This window comes from Cibotium barometz, chromosome 7, assembly GCF_041138505.1.
Source record: "Cibotium barometz isolate CiBa-2024 chromosome 7, ASM4113850v1, whole genome shotgun sequence".
NCBI classification, from domain to species: domain Eukaryota; kingdom Viridiplantae; phylum Streptophyta; class Polypodiopsida; order Cyatheales; family Cibotiaceae; genus Cibotium; species Cibotium barometz.
The window spans coordinates 55,981,653-55,996,479 of NC_141052.1; the positions used below are offsets into that span (position 1 = coordinate 55,981,653).

The 14,827-nt window shown below is 45.8% G+C and overlaps 1 protein-coding gene across 1 annotated transcript in view; it reads left to right on the forward strand.

The window, feature by feature from the left end:
* Positions 1–14,492, forward strand: part of LOC147637211 (putative metallophosphoesterase At3g03305) — a 55,988-nt gene extending 41,496 nt beyond the window's left edge. Inside the window, exons 3-4 of the mRNA XM_086800829.1 lie at positions 12,097–13,614; positions 13,743–14,492. Coding sequence (XP_086656955.1) covers positions 12,097–13,614; positions 13,743–13,895 — 1,671 coding nt within the window. The 3' untranslated portion in view covers positions 13,896–14,492. The remainder of the gene's footprint in view (positions 1–12,096; positions 13,615–13,742) is intronic.
* Positions 14,493–14,827: the final 335 nt, after the last annotated feature.

Below are 14,827 nucleotides of genomic sequence, written 5' to 3' on the forward strand. Positions count from 1 at the left end.
CGGGCACGCCTAGCGGCCTGTTTCGTGACCACATCTTCCGTGCTGCCGCTGTCAAACAAGACAACGACTCTCTGGCCACCTATGTAGCCAAAGGACTTGAGCAATTCGTTGCGCTCATACCCCTGGTCATGGGCGCCCTTCTGCTTATCTTCGAGCTCCCGGCTAATAATTGCTCCAACTGAAGCACCGGGGTTTGAAGAATTAGGGTTAGCCGCTGGGGTCTGTGTGGGAGCTGAGCTCACCACGGAAGCTGTGGAGGCGGCGGTGGCCTTTGGAGGCTTCTTCGGACAATCCCGAGAAGTATGTCCTTTTGTATGACAAAAGAAGCATCTACCCTTCTCCTTGTACTTAGAAAGCTCCTCAGCACTCAACTTGCCACCTGTCTTGCCTGCCTCCGCTTTCTGGTCTGGAGTAAGCTTAGACGCATTGTTCGAGTTCTTGGAGCCAGAGGCTCCCGGGCTCTATCCTGGGGAAGACCTTGTCTGGTTCTGGCTTTTTTCCCCTGAGGTGTTAGCCCTGGGAGAAGCCGGCTGGGAAGTCTTGGGCTTGCCACCATTGTGTTTCATTTTTGCACTCTGCGCAAGCGAGAGTGCGTCCTCAAAGGTGGCTGGCCTAAACATACGCACCTCCCATTGGATTTGCGTGTCCAGGCCATACAAAAACTGCCCTTTCTTGTTTGTGTCAGATAAGCCTAATTGCAGACATAAGGTCGAAATTTTATTGGCAAACTGAAGGACTGGTTGCGTGTTCTGACGCGCTCCCCTGAACTCATCTTCTCGGGGCGGTAGAAACCACTGCTTAAGGTCGCGGACGAACTCGTCCCACACATAAGCTGCCATACCTGCTCTGGTGTGGGCATGAGCCCACTGAGTCCACCAAGGAATGGCCTCACCTTCCAAGTACCAACCGGCTAAGATCACTTTGTCAGGATCTGTTTTCCTCACTGCGGCAAAGTAAGCTTCAAATTGATGTAACCATGAATAAAGAGTTGTGGGATCGAGTTTACCATTATACTTACTGAAATTCATTTTCTCGGGAAAATGATTCGAGGGCGCCGCCGGTGTCAATCTGGCGTTCAAAGCTCTGAGGTAACACTCGGTACATGATATTATTCTCCTTGGGTAATAAAATACTCCAAGGGGGGGGTCGGCCCATTCCGGCCTCTATGTGGTGTCACATGTGCAAGATCCATTTTCAGCATTTGTGGATGTTTTGTCCAGCTTTATGTTTTATGCAAAGTGATGATGGATATGTGTTAAGGCTGTGGCCATGTTTAAATGTTTTAATATGCATTGATGGTATCAACAAGTGTGTCAAAGGCCCTAGTCCCCCGGGCACCGCCGCGAGTATACCAGATACACAGAACCACTGACATCATTCTAGAGGGAGACTCACAGCGCGGACTGGCACTGTTTCATGTGTAGGACAGTGCACACCTGGCCTTGGACTCATGTGCAAGACAGTGCACACTTGACCTCGGACGACTGAGATGGATCCCTGGCTGACTCGTCCCGGACTGGGCTCACATGGGACCAGTTCACCATCCCAGGTCCTGCACCTTCTGTACAGAAATGTCTACGTGGCATCCAAGTGCGGGATGCACGTGACAGAGTCTTTTCGAGGATAGGCATACCTCTGTAGGTTAGTGCTCTCCCGGGCTAGGAGGCTACATATTGCATCTTCTATTCTATCATGCGTGGAGGGAGATTGAGGAGATGTAGCATGGAGGGGATCATCCCAAATACTAGGCTTAGTCCAGTGAGGATTGTTGGTCATTCGGGGAAGCATTGGTTCATTGATCCTTCTCCTCAAATAGTGACTCATGGCTCTTGGTGTTTGTGGCTATATGGTGGCAGTCCTATTAGAGATATCTTTAGTGGGATCCAAGAGAGTGGGAGTGGATTGATGCCTTCGATCCATTGAAAAGCCTTCGCTTTTTCAGTTTCACAATTCGGAATGCCAGGCTTCTTCTCACTCGATAGACGCATAGGATCCCTACTCTCAGGCCTCATTGGGAGAGTTATGATATCTCTGTAGCGATACAACGGAGATATTGGCATAGGCTTTGGCATTCATACAGAAGGAGTTAGATCTCTCATTTCTTTTGGTTATTTTTACACGGTGGTCTTCCCACCAATCAATGGAGATCGGTCTTCGGTGTAGCACCTACTTGCCCGAGATGTGCGGGAGATTCTAAGATTGTACAACATTGTTTATGGGGATGCAGCACTCCACAACTGATTTGGGGTTCTATAGCTCAACTTATGGGCAAATTGAGTGGGAGCGCCATGCATGTGACTTGGGGGGCAGTTGCTTGGCTCTCCTAGTATGGTTCGCAGTTTTTTTACGAGGGCAGTGGTACAGACTTTGCTATTTTCATTCATAGAGGTATTGTCGAGCATGGTTTGTTGTAGGATGTCTCTCCCTCTGATTATATACCCCCAAGACAGAGGATTGACACTAGTTGGGAGATTGTTGCCAGTATTACATCATGGCAGATCTGGAGAGCTAGATGCACAGAGGCTATTGAGTGAAAGAGTGCATAGAGCGGAAGCAAAAGAGCACTAGAGTGTGCTGAATAGAGAGTGCAAGAGAGAGAGAGATATGGAGCAAGTTGCAACTATGTTGAATATACTGAAGCAATACAGTCCCAAGCAAGAGACACAAGCAGTCTCATAAGTGAGGGAGCAAAAGATATACAAGGCAAAATGAAAAGGTGAGAGGCCAGCCCACCTATTTATAGGTGGGTAGTGTTGGCCGACTGGGAAAAAACCATATGGGTTGGGAAAAATCCCAGAAAAATATGTAAAATAGGGGTGGCCAGCCCACAATCAAGGGACATGCAAAAGGGACCAAAAAGACATCAGAAATGGGCAGAAACTGGGGATGAATGTGCTAACACCCCCTCTTAGCGCCAGATGTTGAACAAACTCTGAGAAGCTGAAGATGAGGAGCCAATGAAGCCTGAGAAACCGGCTTGGTGAACAAATCTGTAGCATTCTCCACCGAAGGACAATACTCCAAACGCAAATCTCCAGCAAGAACCCGTTCACGAACATAGTGATACTGTATCTCAATGTGTTTCGTACGAGCATGAAACACAGGGTTCTTGGCGATGGCGATGCAACTCTGATTGTCACACCAAAGAAGAGTAGATCCGGTAGGAGGAGAGCCAAGCTCCTCCAATAATCTCCACAACCAAATTGTGTCACCAATTGGCCGACCATTTGGTCCATTCCTAGTTTTTGCGTCTCGTTCACTTGAGGCCAGGCGGTGTCTCATGTGAAGAGGCCAGTATTTTGCTGACATGGACGGGAGCCAGACTGGTGCCACCCGTGTGTTAGCAGGATGGTGTCGTATGGACGGGAGCCAGATCAGTGCCACCCGTGTATGACCTGGACTGTGTTCGATCCATGGGACTGTCACGCCATGGAAGAGCCAGTATTCGTGCCGTGTTTCACCTATGGGACTGTCACACCATAGGGAAACTCGTGCCTGGAACTGTGTCTTACCTATGGGACTGTCACTCCATAGGAAGACCAGGTTTTTATGTTCTTATGTCGTGCCAGTTTTGTGCCGACAGATATTTTGTACTTGTTCCATGAACGGGAGATATGTCCATGTTACTTTTTGCACATGCACACATATTTTGCATGTTTGAAACTGTTTTCGCATGACATGTATTTGTGTGTTTGCCTGCCTGACGTGTTACTTACTGAGCGGGGACGCCTGCCAGTGAGTCGTGAAGTCTGCTCTGTATTCTGACGAGTTTTAGTGCATGTGAACAGGTGGTAAGTATGTTACACATGTTTTAATATTTTATTCTAACCCCTTTGTTTTATAAGGTTAGGTGTTCACATTCACTTAAATGTGGGCACTCCCTTTGGGCACCCATTTAGGGGCCAAGGTGGGGAGCCCCACTTAAGTGAGTGTGGGGGTGGGCATGGGCACCTACCCAAACTCCCCACCCACATGCAAACGTGGGTATTATCACCTAGTTAACTACACATTAATTTTATTAAAAAAAGGCTTCATCCATGAAGTGAAAATTATCAATCGTTTTCTCTCCTTCAAGCGTGGGCATCCATCGCTCCCTTCTAGCGTTGAATTCATCAACCGGCTGCTCTTCCTACGCAAAGGCAGCTGCCATCTTTTCTTCTGTACGGCTGCACATGCTACTGGTGGTTGCGCTAATCCTCCTAAGGCGGCTGCCATCTCCTACAGAATAGCAGCGCATACTCCCCAGGCGGCCATGAAGCTGCTGCGCATGTTTTCCACAGGCAGCTACTACTGACAGGCTGCCCTATCCTCTACACTACAGGCTGCAGCCAAGCCCCTCTACATGCTCCTACAGGCGGCAGCATATTGGCAGTAGGCGCTGCCTGTTTCTCTTACAGGAAGTCGTGGGTCCTCTCCAAAAAAATCTGCGCTTGTTTCTCCAGCAAGCTACCTTCTACAGGAAGCTACGCAGGCTGCAGCCAAGTAGCTGTGCACAGCAGCCTGGTGCCTCCTCTATACTCGGTGGTTTCTTTTCTCTCTCAGGCGGCTGAAGCTTACAGCAGGAGGCTACCTTCAGTTGGCAACTACACAAGCCTCTCCTTCTCTCACAGCAGGCGACTGTGGTCTTTGCGGTGGTACCTGTCGTGGTGGCTACAGTAAGTTTATCTACAAGGCGGCTGTGCCATCTCAACAAGGTTGCACATCTTCTCCACTACAAGAGGAATTCACATCTATTGGGTGGCTACATCTTCTACACAAATACCACGGGTATTGGTCTTCTATCGGCCATCCACAAGTAAGTGACTTTCAGATTTGAATAAAGTATTATATGTTTAAATCTGCTAAGGGATTCATTCCCTCTACGGCTACACCCGTTCGGTGCCGGGTTGTCCAAGCTGTATTGGCGAACCTCGGTCCAAAGGTGCTGAGATCGGGAGAGCCAGGCGTTAGTACGAGAGCGCTTGTTTGTGCGTGGTCTCGGAACACCAGTGAGGCGCTCTCCGCGGAGTCCAGTGAAAGCACGGGACCGCAGAGATTGGACCACCCTAGTGGTCGTTCTGCTTCGAGTTTTCTTCATCGAAATCCGAGCCTACTTGTTTGGTACTGTTTTCATATGTACATGGACATTATCTGGTTCTCAGAACCCATGGAGCATTGTATTCATTAAATACTCCCAATAAATATATCATATATTGAGGGGGGGGTCGGCCCGTTCCGGCCCCAGTGCTGGTGTCCATCTTTCCATTTCTGTTCATTTAAGTTTCAAGTTGTTTTAAGTTGTCCATTTCAAATTTGTGGTTTTAAAGTTGTGCTATTAAGCGTGTGGGTGTCCAACGGAGTCCTTCCCACTTGACGGGATCGGTTTTAAATTGCCTCACATGCAGCATAACAAACCGCACGATACTTCGCCTCTGTAGAGGAAAGCGCCACAGTAGGTTGCTTTTTATTGCTCCATGAAATGGCTCCAGACGCGAGTGTAAAAACACAACCAGTGGTCGAACGCCGAGTATCTGGATCTCCAGACCAATCTGAATCAGACCATCCAACAAGAGTGCATTCTTGGCCATACAAGATGCCAAAGTCCAGAGTGCCACGCAAGTATCGAAGAACTCTGAGAGCACACCGCCAATGCTGCTTATGGGGTTTGGATGAGAAAGAGCTCAATAAACTGATTGCGAAACATATGTCCAATCGGGAGTAGGTCAACCAAACCAAACAACTGGAGTAGGTCAACCAAACCAAACAACTGACGAGAACCCGATACTGTCCCTGATCAATCCCTAGAGAAGCATCAAGTAGAGAAAGCTTCTCACTAGTATCCATAGGAGAAGATACTGGTCTGCATCCAGTCGTCTGAAATTTGTCAAGAATCTCCCGTGTGTACTTTTGCTGAGAGAAGAAAATGCCCTTCGAGGTCTACCAAATCTCAAAGCCGAGAAAATAATGCAGAAGGCCAAGATCCGTCATCTCAAACTCTGTCTCCAAAGCATCCATGACTGAATGGATCCTCACAGAGTAAGAACCTGTAAAGATGAGGTCATCAAGATAGACCACAATGATAACAATCAACCCCCTCTCAAGGAGGATATAAAGGTTTGAATCTGCATGATAGGGCGATTTATAACCCTTCTTGCCACAATAATGACACTCAATGTCTTTGTTTTTAGAAGATTTGCTGTTGTCTTTATCCTTGTCGTTATCCTTGGAGTTCTTGTCAGAACCCCCTTTCCCTTTCTTTTGTTGATTCTTCCCTTTATCTCGCGCTGCCAAAGCTCCATCAAGGCCACCATAGGTGCCAGTCCGCTCCTCAAAGCGCGACTCAATCTGCATAACGGAGGGGAGAACTTCCTCCCAAGTAACTGGAATAGGATGAGAGAAGAAAAAAGAGATTGAAAATATGCATCAAACCTCTCTAGAAGCTTGGAGAGAAGCCGAATAGCCATGTCCTCTGTAGAAATGTCCTTGCCACAAACAGCAAGCTCGTCCCAGAGAATGAAAGCAGATAAAGATGGAAAGGCAAAAACTGATAAGTTCATAAGTTGCTTTTCCAACGCCAAGGGTGCCACCAAAGCCCGAACCACCACAATCCCCCTCTGCAAAAGGGAATGTCCACGTGAGAGGAAAACGCAACCAAAGAGGGGCTGCTGTCCTGAAAAAACAGGCTGCCTAGATCCAAACTCAAAGTAGGAATGAAACGCTGATGAAAAGTTACCTTCTGGCTGCAAGCAATGAAGTGAAACTGAAGGAGAACCAACCAGCAGCAGCTGTCCAGAAAACGCTGCAAGAAGAAGGCTGCAAATCTGAGAAAAACGCAGAGGATAAGGGGCTGTAAATAGGGCTAAATCTGGGGCAGCCGAAGACTTTGCAGGATCCATCACCGCATCTGCACTTCCAAGGAAATCCGCTTCATGGGTGATACCCTGTTATACGTAGAAGCCAAATGCTACCAAATCCTTTTGGCCAGCGTCATACGTTTGATATGATTGATCACCTGTGGTGTGCAATTAAGGAAGATGAAAGAACGCACATGGGCATTGACACGATCCCATAACTGTGCCTAAGTCTCCTGTTCTTTCCTAGTAGAGGGTAAAAGCTCCCTGTCCTCCAACTCTGTCCGTGGAACACCAACCACAATGAAATCAGCCAAGTCATAAGACTCCATCATTATCTTCCAGATGCCATAGTTGGTCCCGTCCAGTTGTCAATCCACTGGGAATGTGGGGATAGTGGGGATCTTCACGTGCTTCTCAGCCATCTCAAGCAGATCTGCCATCTCAAGGGTTCACAAGGTCTCGTGAAGGGAGAGTGGGTGGGAAAAAAACGAAGAAGAGGTTGCAAACACTATGCAAGGTGGCTGTCCAACGGTGATGGCCGCCTTCTACCCGATCTCCATGTCCTGAACAACCCAAGAAATCTCCAATCAGCACCAAAAAAAATAGCAAACCCTCAAGCTCCCACTGTCTCCAAGCTTCACATACACAAGGATCCGATACAAGAGGAAGTGGGGGAGCAAGGGTGGTATTTATACCATCCTCCAGTGCTGGTTGGCTAAGTCAAAAACAGCCGACAGCCTGCCTGGGTGTCCACTATTGGGAAAAAAGGAGTCGGCCAGGACAAAACAGCAGTCAGGTAGCAGAAGAGTGAGTCGGCTAGCAATAGACAGCCCCCACGACCCAAAAACGGGGAGAAAAAACATGGAAAAATGGGAAAAGCTCACGGGCGGGCACACCCACAACAAAGGCCCTCATTGAGTTACATGTACAGACAGGAGATGATTGCTAACAACTACTTCCCCCACTGACCTCGGAAGGTATGAATGATGTCGAGTCAAATGCTCCTGATGGACTTTGTAGGCGGAGTGTGGGTACCCTCGCTGCATCTAGCACGCCATATGTGCACAGTGCCAGGGTGCAATGCTAGTGCAAATCTCCCATCTTTGACATGAGCCTGGTCTCCAGTGGTCTGTAGTAGTAGATGGGGCTGTGATTGGTACTGCCGAAATGCGGAGGTGAGAAACCTGAAGGGCAAGCCTCCCACCATCATCCTCATAAGCCCTGACAACCTCAGCCTCTGTGGTCCAAGCGACGCACAGTTTTGGACCATTTTTGTGCAGCCTAAGCATGTGCAGACTAGCCTTGCCAAGGGCTTTTTAGCCTAGTCTGAACATTTAGGTGACTTTTATGACAATCTTTTTTGGGCTTGCAAAAGGCTGGCCGACACGTGCTAGTTGGTCAAGGATTTTCCTATAAATAAGCCCCTCCACTTACCATTGAGGCATCTCATTTTCCAAGTTGGAGGTTGGATCCGAGGCATCAACAGGAGCATCCAGGAGTTTCAAAGACCAAGATAACAACATTCCACTTCACAGAAGACAAAGGCAGCAAGGATTTCAACAACACACACAAAGGCCAGGTTATTGTGACCATTGACAAGGATACACTAGGAACAACAAGATTGACAACTGGGAGATTATGGATACCGCAGGCTAGAGTCATCAAGGGAAGGGAAGGAGACCTTAAAAGGTCAAGGTCAAGGATTTGTATATGCATATTTCTATTCTATAATATAAATAAATGCACCGAATGGTCAAGGTCAAGGATGTGTGTTGTACATATTTTTCCATAATATAAACAAATACGTGGTGGCCCTTCATAGAATTTTGGGACCCAATTAGGTGCATTGTGCACTTTCCTTTCTCTCTTCTCTCAAGTTCATACACTATATTAATTGCAAAGTTAATATAATGATCTAGGCATCAGGCTTCTTTTGCATGTGATGTGGTTCTGGGTCAGCCAATGCTGAGCTTTCCTTGTGACAGCCAGCACCCAGCTTTTCCTGTGGTTTCTTGCCCACTATGGCGTGGAGGTGGGTCCTCAGCTTGCTAGCATGGGACACCCTATTGTGTTGTAATTGTGGTGCTGTGTTGAAGTCTGAGCAACATTGTTTGTAGGATTGCGTGGGAGTTTAGTAGGTGTGGCATCGTGTAGTACATGGAAAACGGTTATTAAGAAGACAATTGTTATGTGCACAATTGTCTTGCAGCCGCCTTAAGGGGAAAGTTAGAGCCTGTATAATAGGCAATTTGGAGCAGTTTTGACAACCTTTTAGGTGCCCAAGACATGCACCAATGGTTGGGACAAGTATTGGGCACAATATTAACACATTTTATGACAGTTTGATGAATTTTCATGGCCTAGAAAGGGTTGGCCAACTTGGATATGACTTGCTATCAAAATCCCTAAAAAAAGGCAAGTGATTGGTCCTTTCTAAGCATTCAGAGACAATGATGCAGAGCTGAGACCAAGGGCATGCAACCACGACATTTGGATCAGCAAAGCACACCTCCATCTCAGCGTTTTCCATTAATGCATAGAGGATTAAAAGCTTCAGTTCATGCATAGCATTCAGGGCTTAGATCTCATTTGGATCTTTGCCAATCATTGTAATTACTCATTCATTTAGTAATATATAGGAGTAGGTTAGGTAAAGGGTCTCACTCTTCTCCTTCTCTCTACTTCATTGTGTTAGTTTTGCTCATGGCATTAATCTTTGTTGCTTAGCATTAATCATCAATTAAGCACACTTCCGCATAGTTATCATGTTACATTGGTATGAGAGCATCTAGGTCAATCCTAGATAATGGGTGTGCATGCTGAATTATGGTTTGCAAGGCAAAATTCGGGTTTTTCTATTTTGCATTGGTTTAGCCCTTGCATTGCTGTTTTCAGCAACGTTTAAGCTTGCATAGCCAAATAGGCGTTTTTGCATCCGCAATCGACTTTGTGCATGTGCATTAGGGTTATATGTTTAGGTCTTGCATGTGGCAATAGTTTTGCATGTAGTTAGGTCAAGCCTAGGTAGGGTATTGTCCCAAACCATGGAAGATGTTCTCGGGAAGCTAGACCCGATCTTGACCGATTTGGTACTTGTGATAAAGCCAGCCTATGAACACTTAGAGTGGATGCATCCAGCTACGAAGGATGGAGCATGGTTTGACGATTCAACTTGGAAGTATTGGAAGAATCAGAGAGCTTAGTATGTGGGAAGGTCCGAAGCTCATTAAGCCAAGTTGGACCACTTGGCAGCATATCTAGGCACAAGGTGCCAAGTTGACAAACACAGAGCCTAAGGACAAAGGTATGAAAGTGGAGAATTCACTACAGGTTGAAATCGACCAGGAGGGAGTTTCCAAGGATGCCGTAGAGCTTCCAGAGCCGGAAGTGGATTGGGAGACAGTCTTCAAGTACTGAGTGTAGATCGGTGGAAGAGCTTGAGGAGGTGCCGATGTTGATAGCGGACAAGTCAAAGCAAGTATTGGAGTTCATCTCAGATGACCTTCAGACTCCTAACGAGGTGGTAGCACTAACCAAGGGAAAGGGTTTAGCTTTGGATGAGCCAATTATGGATGGAACTTGGAAGTCATCACCTATGGTCGATCATCACTTCAATGAATTTGAAGCTAATCATGCTAGATCATCACTCTTGAAACAAGAGTAGCGTAGAGACAAAGAGATTGGGTGAGCTAACAAGGCATGCCTATGCATCAAACAAACCACAAGTTAGTGGGACACAAGTCCATATGCCATTTGAGAATGGAAGGCATACAAATCAGTCAAATGCTTTACAAGCTAGTTTTCCTTTTGACCATGGTCATCATGGTTTTACACAGAAAAAGAATTTGCCTCCACAATCAATGCATCATAGTGGGTCATGTGCTTATGCAACAAACTATGATGCAAGGTTTTTCATCAATGCGAGGAAGAAACCTTGATATGTCTCTCTGAATCCAATATGAAGGAGATGAGACCAGTGCCACAAGACTTTTGGAGGAAGCAGAAGAGTCTCCCATGTCGGAAGACAACCATTGGCAAAGGATCCCAAAGAAGTGTCAGCAGTTCAAGTGGAGGCATCATTTTCAGAGAAGCCAAAGAGTTGGGAGATGAGCTTACGGAAGGACCAGTCAAGCAAGGAGCAAAAGTACATGGTTTGTCCCAATGCTCCAAGTTTAGTAGGAGGGTATGTCACGTGCACACCTTAATCACGTAGACACGTTTATTCCTTGCAGCTGTCTAAAGGGGAAAGTTAGAGGCTGTATGGAGCAGTTTTAATAGCCTTATAGGTGCCCAGAGGATCCCAAGACATGTACGAATGGTTGGGACAAGTATTGGGCACAATATGAACACATTTTATGACATTTTTGATGACTCTTTATGGCCTAAAAAGGGCTGGCTGACTTGAATATGACTTGATATCAAAATCCCTTTAAAAAGGAAAGCCATGGACCATTTGTAAGCATTCAGGGACAAGGGATGCAAAGCAAAGACCAAGAGCAAGAGAGCCAAGACCAAGGGCATGCAACCATGACATTTGGATCAGCAAAGTACACCTCCATATGAGTGTTTTCCATTAACACATAGAGGAGGACAATAAGCTTCAATTCATGCATAGGATTTAGGACTTAGATCTCATTTGGATCTTTGCCAATCATTGTAATCACTCGTTCATTTAGTAAAATATCTAGCAGGAGTAGGTTAGTTAAAGAGTCTCTCTACTTCTCTATGTTAGGTTGGCACATAAGATTAGTGTTAATCTTTGTTGCTTAGTGTTAATCATCAATTAAGCATGCTTCCGCATAGTTAGCATGTTACAACAATGGTTAGGGGCTAGCCTTGGTCTAGAGCATTGCCGGACTGGCACACTGCTTATCTCTGGACTTACAAAGGGAGTTGATTAGTAGCCTCACTATGTAGCATATTTTTCATGCCTGGTGTAGTGAGTCCATTGATTTGGAGCTCCTTTTGGCTGTGTTTTCTCAGCTGATGTTTAAGTCCCTTTGGACACTATTGACTACAAGGCCACCTCAAACCCTTACCCTTACCCATCCCCTCTCCACCCCAACACCCCTTCCCCCTTCCCGCCCCGCGGGGGCAAACAGAAAAAAGAAAAAAGAAAAAAGAAAGAACTCACACACACATGAAAAGTTTTCTCACCTTTTCTGTTTTTATTGGTCATCTGTGGTAGGCATACTTAACCACTATTGAAAATCAGTGAATGATTGTTGGTAAGCTTATTTTTTTGCCTTTCAAAGTTTTGTAGAATGGTGAATGGAAGCACTTATTTGTTGGGATAGATAACTCCATGGATGTTGGCCTTCGTGGACCATGCAACCTGTTTGGGCATGCTAGCAATCAACGACTCGAAATACTGGACAGGGAACTCGGTCAGTGGGATGGCAATCCTCTAGACAGGGTCAATAAGCTAGTATATGGACATTTTCCTACTTCGTTTATCGCCAGCACAGGGAATGGCAGGCGGCCAGAAGAGATCTTTGCAAAGCATAATATATCAGCTTACTTGTGTGGGCATTTGCACTATCAGTTTGGGAGGAACCTGATTAAGCATCACCTTGGTTTTTTGTCCAAGGATGTTGGAGAGTTTTGGGAATGGGAAATGGGAGACTGGAAGGAGAGTAGGGTGATGCGGATCATAGCCATTGATCATGGACATGCATCTTTTTTGGACCTTGGTCTAGTCGATCTGAATGTATCCTCTGTTGATGATTTGCAAGGTACAAAAGCCTTTGTGCTTGTAACGTATCCTCTTGATTCTCAGAAGATGCAGAGGGGAATGTTCTCCCCCTCAAAACCCGTTGTGGAGGATTCAGTGAGAGCTCTGGTGTTCTCTCGGCATTCTGTGGTATCAGTTAAAGCACAAGTATATGACTCCTATGGTGACCTCCTCACCCCTGTAAAGGAGCTCAAGTTGCAGCAGTCATCCAAGGATGGTGATAGAGGTCAATACTTTGTTGCATCATTGAATATGAGCAACTACCTCGATCCTTCTCCAACCCGCTACTCTTTGCAGGTTGTAGTGCACGACTCTTCAGGGAGGCGAATAGTAAGTGATTTGAGGCCGTTTTCTGCCAGTGGTCATATGAAAAGACTGAAATGGACCTGGAAGGAATTCTTTGTTATGGGCATTGTTTGGGATGCACTTTACCGACCTTTACTATGGGTGGGCTTTTGCATTCTCTCATTTTTCCTCATTGTACCAAAGCTTTACCTTTATCTGGTGGTGAAAGAGGGTCTTAATGGGAACTTTTCATCTAGAATTAGCTCTACTAGGTGGATAATACTGAGAGCAGTGTTGGTACAAAGCTATGAAACCACAACTGGACTCTGGTGGGGGCAGCTTTTTCTTCTGTTATATTTGATGCTCATGCCATGGTTCTGGGGCATGGTTCTTGGGGATAGCTACCCAACAGGCAGCATGTCCGTAAGGGGTTGGTCAGTTGACATGGTGGGGTTTTCAGATTCGAAATGGGGTCTGGGGGTACCTGATGTCATTGTTATTGTGCTTCCGTATCTTTATCAGGTTTTACTTCTGGTGTTTGTTCTTGTGTTCTCTTTGGCGGCTGAACGATCTGCAGTTCAAGTTCATGCATGGGGTTTTCTCAGTAGGCCTTCAGAAAAGCAGCAAAATGGCACGGAATGCACTCAGTTAGATGAATCCACGTGGCCTGGAAAGCATGCTGTTTCTTGTAAGCTTTGCAAGAGGTGGTTGAGGAAGGCTCTACTTGTGGCTTGCCTTGGAGTTACCTTCCTTCATGCCCAGGTGAGATAAACTTGATCACTGAATGCCTTTTTTTATTTCAATTAAAAAACTAAAGATTACATGGGTTCCCTTCATGGCCACAGGATTTGATGAAGTCTACTGATTGAATTTTGGCTTCTACTGGGCAGCATATACGGGCCATAGTCGGCGCCTATGGTTTCAAGGCAATGTTGATTTCTCCTGGATTTGCATGGCCCATTCCAATCCTTCTTGGAGCTGCTGTTCTGCAGACTGCAAGCGTAAAAATTTCACCTATTGAGCACAGGATGCGTGGAAAATGAAGTCTGTATTCACAACATACAAGGAACAAGGCTCTTGAGTATGCAGTAGTTCACTGCAATGAACAATGTGTCAACTGCTGCAATGAGATGTGGGATTCCACATGATGGATCTGCCAAGAGGGTGTCCACTTTGTATGGGCCTACAATCTAGCTCTATATGGCTGCTCATTTGCCATTGCAGACTGCTATTCAGACTATCTAATCAGAGTGTTTTTGACAAGAAACTCTGATGTGCATCGTGGCTTAAAACATGTCAAGTCACAATAGAGGTTCAGTGCTAAGGGAGGAGAAGAAGAGAAGGAAGAAAGAAGAAAGTAGTATTAATGTCTATAAAAAGAACCCAAAGTGATACAATGATACCATGGATATACTGAGCCATAGATTAAAATAACTGAGAGAGAAGGAAAAACAACTATCACAAATCGATACAGATATGATATCAGCATGTGACCCTCTGAGAACGGGACAAATTAATGTATTTTCTCATTCTTGCTTTCAAATTCCGACCTTATCCAAGATCTTAACCCTTTTCTGAGGCCTTGATAATTTGACAACTTGGTGTATGCCTAAGATCAATTCAATTGGTGAATCGTGCACCTACTATTTTAAGCATGCCTTTGATCAATTATGAAAACTACTGAAGTGATGCTGCTTATGTAATCTTATAATGGCTATGTCTCCTAGTGGCTTCACCATCCGTATTTCTCCTTTTGAATAATCCCCAGAGCTAATCTAAGCTTTATACTTTAGGGTAAAGGTCTAAGGGCCCCTATTAGACCTTAAGGTACCCTTTTTAAAGAGGCTTGAATTCAAGACCTGCATGTGTTATTATATCCAGAGACCTAACCACTAATGTCACTTCATAGAAGGTTGAGGTTTTGATCCTCACAGTGCTTACTTGAACCCTTTCCCAAGGGCTGTTGATAGTTTCT